Source organism: Temnothorax curvispinosus, unplaced genomic scaffold (assembly GCF_003070985.1).
Source record: "Temnothorax curvispinosus isolate PA1 unplaced genomic scaffold, ASM307098v1 QBEX01016196.1, whole genome shotgun sequence".
In the NCBI taxonomy this organism is placed as follows: domain Eukaryota; kingdom Metazoa; phylum Arthropoda; class Insecta; order Hymenoptera; family Formicidae; genus Temnothorax; species Temnothorax curvispinosus.
The window spans coordinates 107456-119683 of record NW_020225976.1 but is presented as its reverse complement, the minus strand read 5'-3'; the positions used below and the strand labels follow the sequence as shown (position 1 = coordinate 119683).

Below are 12228 nucleotides of genomic sequence, written 5' to 3'. Positions count from 1 at the left end.
ATATATTTTTTTATCCACACAACAATTAGGTCGGATTAAGTTAGGTTAGTTTTTTGGAGGTAGAGCCCAGGAAGGCGGAACCTACTGCCTCCACGCATACACTTTTCACGCAAAATGAGGTGCCACATGGGTTTACAACTTTCCACGCGTGGAAAGTTCACGCATGTACTTTACAAAGCACACTATGTGTTTAGTTTAATAGTAGTGGAGCCCCCCGCTAGAATCGGTTTTATTAGTCAATAAGTGCTGTAAAAATTTTTATAAACTTTTTTTTATTTCCCGAAGTTGGCACCAAGCGTATTTTCTTTCTCACATCGAAAACAACTTATCTGAAAAATTTCAAGTCGATCGGGAGCAGAGGTCATTCGGAACTATCCGAATATGAAGCTAGAGGGCCAAGTAAGAAGGGAGGTTGTCCCTCTTAATAGAATTATCACAAGATGGCAAGAAGGTCCCACTTTGTCAAAAGTTACTATGCGTTAAACGTTGTGAAGTGAGGCATGACAAGCATGACTACAATACTATCATCTTCGAATGAGACATTTTACATAATCTCGATCAAACGAGCCCGCCGAAGGCGGGCGAAAAGAGTTTAATCGTACAATTATATTAGTTATATATTGTATGTTATAAATCAACACATTACTTATAACTGTAAGACGTTCAATACTACAAAATGCATGATACATATATCATAAAAGTATTTCCGGGAAGGATATTATATAATGTTCCAACGATAAAGAGCGAGAGAGATAGAGAGGGGTGGAAGGGAGGGAGGGAGAGAGAGAGAGAGAGAGATTGATTGATTAATTAATTATATTTATTATGCCCAAACATCGGCTATAGGGCAAAGATACAAAATAGCAAAGAGGCATAGAATGCAACATAATAGTACCTAAGAAAATAAAGCAAAGGCGACAGTAACAGAAAGAAAAGCCGAGTAACAATTATATTGCTAGTGTATTACTATCCTAGTGTATTACTTAAAACTAATATTTAAATTAAAAGAAAAAAGAAAAAGCAAGAACATTATGTATACTTAATGTAAAGCTTAAAAACTAATACATAATACGTAACGCAACTTAAACTAAGATAATTATTTGTATAACGCAACAAGCTAGATTGTCTGACTAGACGATGATAACATTGCACCAATGTAATTTACACAAGAAGGCCAAGAGTATCAAACAGATTCAGATGCAAATAAAAACAAGCGGAGAAGGTCCTTAAAAGATGCAAGAGAAGATGCTGATATAATGTTGTTAAGAAGGAAATGCCAAAAACGTATTGAAGAAAGGCGAAAGAAGTGCATGTACATAGTAGTTCTACAAGTTGGAATATGAAAAGTTTGTGATGAGGTGACAAGGCGATCAGATCTCCTCAGCGATGAGTCAGGACGACTGAAGAGCTCACTCAGGTAAAATGGAGAATTTAAGAAAAGGATACGGTACATCTGACAACCAAGAAAATACAACCTTCTATTTTCAACTGAGAGCCATCCTAGTCGACGTCTATATGGCGTAATATGTTCGTCACGTCTAAGATCAAAAATAAAAACGAATACAGCAATTTACAAGTCTCTGCAATTTGGTATTCAACTCATTGCTCAAGCCATTATAGACAAGACAACAATAATCAATATGAGGCATAATTAATGTCATAATTAATTTAATTTTTAATTCAGTAGAAAGAGAATTTTTGTTAAATTTTAGTTTGTGTAGAGAGCGAGAGAGAGAGAGAGAGAGAGAGAGAGAGAGAGAGAGAGAGAGCTGTGTTTCAAGTTCGACAAATAATCGGCGCGCAGTTTATAAGTTGGAATATACCGGGTGAGACCACCTGCCCACCCCTTTTCTTTCAAAAACTAAGCATTTTAGAGAAAAACGTTCCAGACAAAAATTGTATGGTTTTGAGGGGAACATAAGATGGTGTCATTGATTTGACCTTGGGTTGCATCGTTAAGGACAGGTCAAGGACACCTTTAGTTTCTTAAATAAAACCCCCTATTTTTTATTGCATATTCTTATAGCTTATGTCGAGAGCTTTCCAAAACACTATAATTAAGTATTTTTTCATTAAGTACTTTTTGAGTTATAAGGCTTGAAAGTTACAGTATTGTGACATAATATTTTGTTAAGTATTTATAATTCAAATTCCTTACTTTTTATTTTTGCAAACAATATAAATCAATTAATGTAAAAAAACAAAATTTTCTTAAAGAAAAACTTGTTGTGTAAGAGCGTAATGTGGCACAGTAGATAGAGCACTAATCTACAAAGCTGAAGAACAATTTTAATGCCATTTATAATGAGTGTAATTCTTGTACCGTTGTTAAGAACAATGTTTAAAATACCTGGAATAAACTATTGCGCGCTGTGTAATTTCTGTAGGCATTCATATTCATGCATTAAGTTTCATTCTTACAGAATGTCTATTTACCAAGTACATATTGAATTACTTTCGACAAAGATTTAGCGTATACCATGAAAGAAAAGTACCGATTTTTTATTGCGTGACTGATAGTTATTGAAAAAGCATTTTTCCTAACGCGAGCGTGAAATAGGAATCGTGAGAGGCAAGGGGACTCACGCAAATCAAGCACCCCGAATCGTGAGAGGCAAGGGGACTCACGCAAATCAAGCACCCCGAATCGTGAGAAGCTAAGAAAATAATGAATATGCAATAAACAGTTACACAACAAGTTTTTCTTTAAGAAAATTGTGTTTTCTTTACATTAATTGATTCGTATTGTTTGCAAAAATAAAAAATAAGGAATTTGAATTATAAATACTTAACAAAATATTATGTCACAATATTGTAACTTTCAAGCCTTATAACTCAAAAAGTACTTAATGAAAAAATACTTAATTATAGTGTTTTGGAAAGCTCTCGACATAAGCTATAAAAATATGCAATAAAAAATAAGGGGTTTCATTTAAGAAACTAAAGGTGTCCTTGACCTGTCCTTAACGATGTTACCCAAGGTCAAATCAATGACACCTTCTTATGTTCCCCTCAAAACCATACAATTTTTGTCTGGAACGTTTTTCTCTAAAATGCTTAATTTAAAAAAAAAAAGGGGTGGGCGGGTGGTCTCAGACACCCGGTATATGTATATTATATACATTGTAATTTGTTACTTCTGTAACTATTAATTTCTTTATTTGCGCACCACGTAGTACCGCGCCTGACTCGCATTCACCGTTTATTAATTTGTTGACATTTTCACGAGTCTAATGATATATATAAATATCTTTTTAAAAAAAGTAGAAATAAGTGCCAAGTGTTCGCGCCCGTAAAATATTGCGCGAAACAATGTTGTTTCAATTTATTTTTGCTATAAAAGTAGTGATATCAGATGTCGCGCCAACTGAGTATGGATTTAAATACATCATAAAATTTAATTCTTTTATCATACTTAATGACTTTAAGACTGGTAAAATATTTAACGCAAAAGAACTTAGTATTGATTATAGGTATGTAAACAATTGTGTTTATCATGATATTTAATTGTCCTAATTTTAATTGTCCCAAATTTTTATTTCTAATCCGATTGTTTTGCAGACTATGAATATTCATGAGTTTTGTTGGTATGTTTTCTTCAAATTACATTATCTTGTATATTCAATTTTGAGATATTCATCTAATGCTCGTCAAAGAGCGTGAAATTATTTAATCTATTACCGCGTTGCTGAGGATGGCTCAAAGTAGAGCCAAACGATTCATAACTTGTAAACGGGGATTGTTTCGCCCCGGAGGCAAGATTTGCTAAATTAAGCGAGTTTACTCGAAGAACCAGAGGGGGGTAGTTAAGATCCCCTCACGACTAATGATAACGCAAAAGATGCGCATGCAGCAAGATTGTAAAGCGAAAAGCGACTCACCGGGATGCGCCGGTCGCCTTAGCTCCGTCGGGCTTCGTTCTGTCCGGGCCTCGTGGTCGCTCAGGTGTCCTCGTCTGATTCCGCATGCAAAACGCAAAGCAAGGCAGGCACGTGCAAGCAAGCGAGAGCAAAGCAGTAGCGAGCGTAGGCAGGAAGTCGTGATCATGCGGCCGGCGCGTCTCAAGATCCCTTGTGTGTGTGTATGTGCCGTAGGACGGCTTGACGACGAATGCTGATGAGAGGTGTGTTATCTCCAAATACTTGACGATGAGTGTCTATCCTCTCCGCGGTTCTGCAATGTGCCGCGGGCGAGTAGTTGTTCCCTTTTTTGGGGGGAGCGGATGCCGTCGGCGGATGGGCGATGGCAGCACCGATAGGTGAGTCGCGTAATTTTGCTGCTCGCGATCCGCCGACGTTTCGCGCGAAATTACAAAGAGAAGAAAATAACTAATTGACTTATTACTAATATGTATATACAGCTATTTACATGGCGGTACGCCAAACAACTTGTATTAAATTGCCCACACAGCATGAAATATTTCTGAAACTTTTTAGAAATATTTCATCGCAAGATTTAAAATTTTTCAGAAATATGTCATAAAATATTTCTGAAATATACAAAATATGTCTAGGAATTACAGTTTTAAAATATTTCAAAATTTTTCGAAAATATTAAGTAATTTTTTATAAAATATATCAGAGATTGCAAAAAAAGTTACAGTAACATTACATTGAAATGTAAATGCCAACACATATGTGTACGTACAGTCGCGCGCCTGAAAAAACCCGCTCTCTTAGCCGGTAACCTCATCCAAGTCTTAACTGCGCCAACATTGCTTGACACTGATGATCGAGCGCCTAGTAGATATCCTCCAACTCTGAGACTTCCTTCTTGTTTATACTCGTATATAATACATCTTTATAGTGTTCAAAAATTTTGTAATAATACATAACTAGTAAATATTAAAAATAATGTAACAAAAATTTTGATACATTTATAATGAATATTAATAACTAGATTTTTTGCCCGCGCTTCGCGCAGGCTCAAAATCTATTCCCCTCTCCCCAAACTCACTCATTAATTAGAAGCACCTTTGATATTCTTTCTCCTCAAACTCTAACCCACCTTCGAATTCTTGTTTAAAAAATAAAAAATAATAGATAATATTATAGATTAGCATATTGTCAAATATTTCAAAAATGTAATCCCTTATTTTAAAGTCTTTAAATTTTATTTTTGCTCGCGCCTCGCGCGTTTTCACCCTCCGTTGACCCGCCATTATTAACTCTCTTTCATTTTCTTCCATTTTATTTTCTCTTTTCAAAATCATAAAAAAATTAGAATTGGCACCGGTTTCAAGAAAATCAATTCTTAATAAAAAATTATTCATTAATAAAAAATTAAACTTATCCTCTAAAAATTAGAAAATTTTTGACACTTGATTCCTATTTTATGTATAATTCTTTAAGATTTGGTCAATTAATTCACAAAAAATTGGAAAAATTTTGTAACCGGTTCCCAAAAAAATCGGTAACGAAAAATTATACACTTTATAGCAATCCCCGGGAAATTTTACCTCTATTTCATATGTAATTCTTTAAGATTCGGTCAATTAATTCCCGAAAAATTGAAAAAATTTTGTAACCGGTTTCCCAAAAGATCGGTAACAAAAAATTATACACTTTATAGCAAACCCCAGGAAATTCTACCTTTATTTCATAAACAATTCTTTGAAATTCGATCAATTAACTCCCGAAAAATTTGAAAAATTTCGTAACCGGTTTCCACAAAAATCGGTAACGAAAAATTATCTATAAAAATTATCCATAAAAAAATTCAGCTTGATATCTCAAAATTTACGGAAATTGGAGCAGAAATCGGAAACCCCTTTATTATCAGCAATTTTTCTACAAACTCATCGTAGCCATCCTCAAAAAATTAGAAAATTTTGAAACCGGTATCCAAAAAATCAATTATGAAAAATTATACACGTCTTTGCCATCCCCGAAAAATTAGAACAATTTGGGCATTGTTTTTAAGAAAGTAACGAAAAATTATCTCTAAAAAAATTTAGCTAATATCTCAAAATTTGAGGAAATTAGAACAATCACGTACATTTTTTTAAACAAAAATCGGAAACCCCTTTAGAAAAATTGGAAAAACTTCGTAACCGGTTCCCAAAAAAATCGGTAACAAAAAATTGTACACTTTATAGCAAGCCCGGGGAAATTCTACCTTTATTTCATATGTAGGGGAGACCGGGGCTAAGCCGACAACGGGGCTAACTTGACACTAGGCTTTTTGCCAATTTAAATCTATCATAGAAACTTGTCTTTCCTACTGTAAATGCGTCTTTATGTGCCAGTATTATCAACGGAATTTGGTAACATTCTGAGTTATAGTGTAATTTTTAACGCGACATAAGCGTTTTTGATAGTAAAAAGTAATTTTTCTGATCTCTCGAAAATGTCTACTCTTTCATCGAGCTTTACTCTTGCGAATTTACCGGTAAGTAATTTTGATGGGAAATTCGATGCTTTATACGAATCCGATAATAATTTTTGCATATTTTCAACATTTTTATATTTTTGGAGTAACAAAAGTAAAAAACGACGTTCGGGGCTAAGTCGACAGGGGCTAAGTCGACACGCTGTTTTATTAGTTCCCAATAATAAACGATGCTTGTAATGCAGCATATGGTCCATGACAAATGTGTGCGCACGTGTAATCGCGAATTTACTTGCATAAATTGTTTTTCAGACATGAGTTCAGATGAAAATAATTGAATGTTTAACAATTTTTGTTCTCATTATTTCCAATGATTGTTTTACTTAATTCCAAATTTTTGTACTTTCTAAATACACGATAAACAAATGTATATTTAGTTTCAGACAATAAAAAATAAGTTCCAGATCAAATTGTGTCGATCAGGCAAAGTGTCGAGTTTACCCCGGCATTTTTCAATTTGAAAATTTGTCTTCGCGTCACTTTTCCTTTCCTGGCGGCAAAACAAAGCGACGTACAGCAAAACTTCCTGAATCAATTTTGTACCTGAAGAAACACTCTTTAAATATATACTGTATTATTCGCGGGACGGGGACGGGAAGGACAGTGATTGTACTCGCGAATAATCAGAAAACGTGTTCTTTATTGCGCTTCTGTGCCGGGCCTCTCTACCCCCGGGCGCCGTACTCAAGACTGAAGACAGACCGCTCCCGCACTCCTCCTCCGTGGTACCTCTCCTTAACCTTTCCAGATGTCGCTCTCCTCATGCCTGTCGACGACTGTCCCATTGGCGCTGTACGCGCGGTTAATATGAACGATACCATCATACGACATCTCCCCTTCCTGAGTATCGTTCCGTTCTATTTCGAAAACGATTTTGGGCCACCCAGTGTTTCGTAGCCCAACCAGCTAACCTTCTTTTGGTCGCGTACAGGGTACGTCTTCTTCTCAGGTAATTGAGGAACTGGGTCAATAGCATCCTCCATTGGAGCAGGTAATGCGAGTAACTCTTGTCTTACAACTGATGAAGGCGGCTCCTTCGGTGTTCTGAGTTTTCCCGGAGTGGTGGGGTAAGCCACTCCTCCCTCCTAGGCGTATTCTCCGGCGTATCAAAATATCCCAAAGGTGCCTCCAGACAATGTAAATGGCTTCTGTTTCGCCGATATGTTCCTGTATCTGATTGTATGATATAGGATCTTGGTTGGACCGCGCGTTCTTGTATAACGCCCCAACGGCGTAAATCGCGAATCCAGACACGATCGCCAACTTCTAAATCATCGCGCTCGCTCTTGTGGTGACGACGATCAAAATCCTTCTTCTGGCGATCCATTCTCTCCTTTTCCTTAGACAGCAGTGTGTCCCGGTTGATTGTTTTTGGCATCAGTAGGGATGGTATAACAGGGAGAAAAGACTTAATTCGCCGCCCCATGGCTAATTCACTGGGAGAAAAACCGCACTTTAAAGGAGTTGTACGGTATTCTAATAACCAAACGTTAAAATCCATGGACTTTTCCAAGTCGCTTTTTACGGTTTTCACCATTGCTTCTATGAACCCGTTGCTTTGAGGGAAATGAGGGGACGATGTTTTGTGCTCAAATCCATATGTTTTTTTGAAGGCCCGGAACTCTGTTGTGCGTAGTGGGTCGAATTGTGTTCCATTGTCGGATCTGATCAAATCCGGGATTCCATGGCGTGCAAATATTTCCTTCAAACGAACAATGATGGTTATTGACCGTAAATCTGGTAGTTGGTACACTTCCGGGTACCGGGAATAAAAGTCTGCAACTACTAGATACCAACTGGTACTGTGTTTGAATAAATCTATGGCAATAATTTGCCATGGTCGATCCGGAAAATTAGATGGCTTCAACGGTTCCGATCGTGCGGGCCTGTTTTGCACGCACACCGCGCAGCTGTCCACTAATTGTTGAAGCTCCGCAGATAATTTTGGCCACCAAACGCTGTATCTAGCGCGGGCCCGGCATTTTTCAATGCCTTGATGAGCATTATGGATAGCTTCTAAGGTTCCTCGACGAAGTCCTGTGGGAATGTAGAATCGGTTGCCAAACATGATAAACCCTCGGGCCAAGGTGAGATTGTTGCGAAATTCGTAGAAGGGTTTCACTGAAGCGCTGATCCGGTCTTTACACGGCCATCCATTTTGAATGTATTTTACTAGTTCACGACACACGGGATCCTCCGCTTGCAAATTCAAAAGTCTTGAAAGTATCGTATCGGATACTGGAGATTGTTCAAACACGAACTGGACATGTGTAGAAATTCCTTCCTGGAGATCGAGGTTACCCGACATCTTCAATGGAGAGCGAGATAGGTAATCCGCTGCAAGAATATCTTTACCGGCTGTAAAGAAACACTCAAAGTCATAGTGCATCAACCGCATACGCATTCTCTGCAGACGAGGCGACAATTCGTCCAGGTTTTTCGTCATCAGTAGTAGTACTAGTGGTCGGTGATCCGTCTCCAAATTTCCCGTAGATGAAGTCGTGAAATCTTTCACATGCCCAAGTAAGAGCTAAGATTTCTTTTTCGATCTGAGCATACCGCTTCTCGGTGTCGGTCAATGTTCTTAACGCGTAGGCAACAGGACGTAGTTCTCCTGTCTCGTCTTCCTGACGAAGTACTGCTCCAAGTTCGAAGGATGAAGCATCCGCTGAAACGACGGTCCGTCGATTTGGATCGAAAATTGCCAAACAGGGGGAACTGCTCAACACCCTCAATACTGATCTGAACGCCTTTTCACATTCTGCTGACCACACGAATTCTTCATTATTTCTCAATAGATTATAAATTGGAGTAAGAGTCTCGGACAATCGCGGTACAAATTTTCCCAGGTAGTTCACCATTCCTAGGAAAGATCTAACGCCCGTAACGTCGTTCGGCGCAGTCAACTCGGCGATGGCCTGTACCTTAGAAGGATCTGGACTAATACCATCCGCTGAAATGCGATGTCCAAAAAACGTCGTTTCCTGTACACAAAATTGACACTTATTAGCGTTCAAGGTAATGTTGTTTTCTTCCAACCGCTGCAATACCGCGCGAAGCCTGGCGTCATGCTCTTGTATGGTTTTCCCCCACACTATTATATCGTCTATGAGGTTAGCGACTCCCTCTAGGCCCTCCAGGATCTGTGAAGCTCGCTTTTGAAAGCACTCCGGAGCGGACGAAATTCCGAAAGGAAGTCTGCAAAAACAAAATCTCCCGAATGGGGTAATAAACGTAGTTAGCTTCTTGGAATCCTCACTTAACGGCACCTGCCAAAATCCTGACACACAGTCAAGTTTCGTAATATATTTGACCCCATTCAGCTGGCCCAACGTATGTTCCACGGTAGGCATCGGATGATTCTCACGTTCCACCGCCTGATTCAGTTTGGTTAAGTCCACACAAAAACGAATGTCATCTGTATTTTGTTTTTTCACTAGAACAATACCGCTGCACCAGTCAGTTGGCTCATCTACTTTCTCAATGACACCCATCTGCAACATTTCTTCAAGTTTCGCCTTTAACTTTGTCATTAATACTAATGGCACCCGACGCGGTTGAGATAAACAGAATGGTTTCGCGTCTTTACGAAGTTTAATACTGTACGACGTTTTCAAAAGACCTAGGCGATTAAACAAACCGGGGAACTCTGTAAAAAGTCTTACAGTGCTCTGTGCAGAAACTTGTGAGCACCGCATCACTAAATTTAGTCCGACACATTCACCTCGTCCTAGCAAATTTTGCCGTAGTCCTTTTACGACGAACACGTTGGCATTCAACGCCCGATCTCCGTAACTAAGTCTGGTAGTGAACATGCCGATACACTTCAACGAATCGCGGGAAGCACTTTCTAGGTTACGATCCGCGGTGTGTAATTTACCAAAAGTTTGTCTATTTTCTTTGTACGTACTGTCGGTAATTAGAGTCACATCGGCACCGGGGTCCAGTTGAAAACAAATTGTAACGCCATCTACCGTCACTTTAGCTCGCCACGGCTCGTCCGATGGAACCTGCGATTGGCTCACCGTCGCCACAAAGAACGGGTCTGTACTAGAGTCATCTTCTACTTGCTGTATGGCAGTCTTGGGTTTATTCTTCTCAGACCTGCCATCTGCCGTTCCGGATTTGCACACTTTTGCCCAATGCCCTTCTTTAGCACATTTATTGCATTTCGAACTACGCGCGGGGCATTCCTCTTTTGCATGCTTCTTTTCACTTCCGCAGCCGTAGCACTTCCATGGCGTGGAATAATTCCTTCCTTTACGAGCTTTGGTTCTGTTTTGCACACGGTTTACCGCCGTTCCGGTTCCCGCAACATCCGATCGTAACAATTGGTTCTGTTTTTGTACCGTCTCATAGCTTCTAGCTACTTCCACGGCTCTTTTGTAGTCTAAACCATCGAAAAGCTGCAATCTCTCTGAGAGGCGTCGATCGGCCACGCCCACTACGATCCGGTCGCGAATTAATTGTTCACGGAAATTCTCGTACTCGCACGAATCTGCTAACTTGCACAAGTCTGTAATAAAATCCTCCATGCTCTCCCCCGGAGATTGCACGCGCATATTGAATCTCGCATGTTCGTAAATAATATTCTTCCTTCCGTTAAAGAAGCCGTCGAACTTCTTTTACTTTAATAATGTCTTTAGCGTCGGTTTCATTTAAATTAAATGAAGTGAAAATGGTTTCCGCCCTCGGTCCCATCGCGTATAACAACGAATTTACCTGTTGCTCTGCACTTGTCACACCCGTCACAATGCAATAGCGGTTAAATCGGGATTTATATGTATCCCAGTTTTGAGGTTTGTTAAAGTCAAACGGTTCCGGGAGAGCCACTCCCGGTTGCACGATCACTGCCGTCGTGTCGGACATCTTGTCTTCTCCGCCCGCACGAGCGATGTTTTTCACACGGACAACCAAAGTCACAATTCTTCGTAACTCTCTTCCTTAATGTACACGGACACTCTTTGGCGTAAGTTCGACGCTGCCACCATGTATTATTTGCGGGACGGGGACGGGAAGGACAGTGATTGTACTCGCGAATAATCAGAAAACGTGTTCTTTATTGCGCTTCTGTGCCGGGCCTCTCTACCCCCGGGCGCCGTACTCAAGACTGAAGACAGACCGCTCCCGCGTTCCTCCTCCGTGGTACCTCTTCCTAACCTCTCCAGATGTCGCTCTCCTCATGCCTGTCGACGACTGTCCCATTGGCGCTGTACGCGCGGTTAATATGAACGATACCATCATACGACATATACCATTGAATTTGTCTAAAAATTTTAATTAAATATTAAAAATTGCCTTTGAAAAAATAGTGTCGGCTTAGCCCCGGTCTCCCCTAATTCTTTAAGATTCAATTATTTCCCGAGAAATTGGAAAAATTTTGTAACCGGTTTCCAAAAAAATCGGTAACAAAAAATAATACACTTTATAGCACTCCCCAGAAAATTCTACTTTTACTTCATATATAATTCTTCGGTCAATTAATTTCCGAAAAAATGGGAAATTTTTTGATACCGATTTTACCAAAAATCGGTAACGAAAAATTATACACTTTATGGCACTCTCCGGGAAATCCTACTCCTACTTCATATATAATTCTTTGAGTTTCGGTCAATTAATTCCCGAAAAATTGGAAAAATTTTGTAACCGGCTTTCAAAAAGATCTGTAACGAAAAATTATACACTTTATAGCACTCCCCGGAAAATTCTACCCTTGTTTCATATACAATTTTTTGAGATTCGGTCAATTATTTCCCGAAAAATTGGAAAAATTAAAAAAACCGGCTTCCAAAAAATCGGTAACAAAAAACTATGTACTTTATAGCATTCCCCGGAAAA

The 12228-nt window shown here is 39.1% G+C and overlaps 1 protein-coding gene across 1 annotated transcript; it reads right to left on the bottom strand.

Moving 5' to 3' along the window:
• Nucleotides 1-7402: 7402 nt before the first annotated feature.
• LOC112466448 (uncharacterized protein K02A2.6-like) lies at nucleotides 7403-8698 on the bottom strand. Its single transcript, XM_025034540.1, has one exon. The coding sequence runs from the start codon at nucleotides 8696-8698 to the stop codon at nucleotides 7403-7405; it is 1296 nt and encodes a 431-aa protein (XP_024890308.1).
• Nucleotides 8699-12228: the final 3530 nt, after the last annotated feature.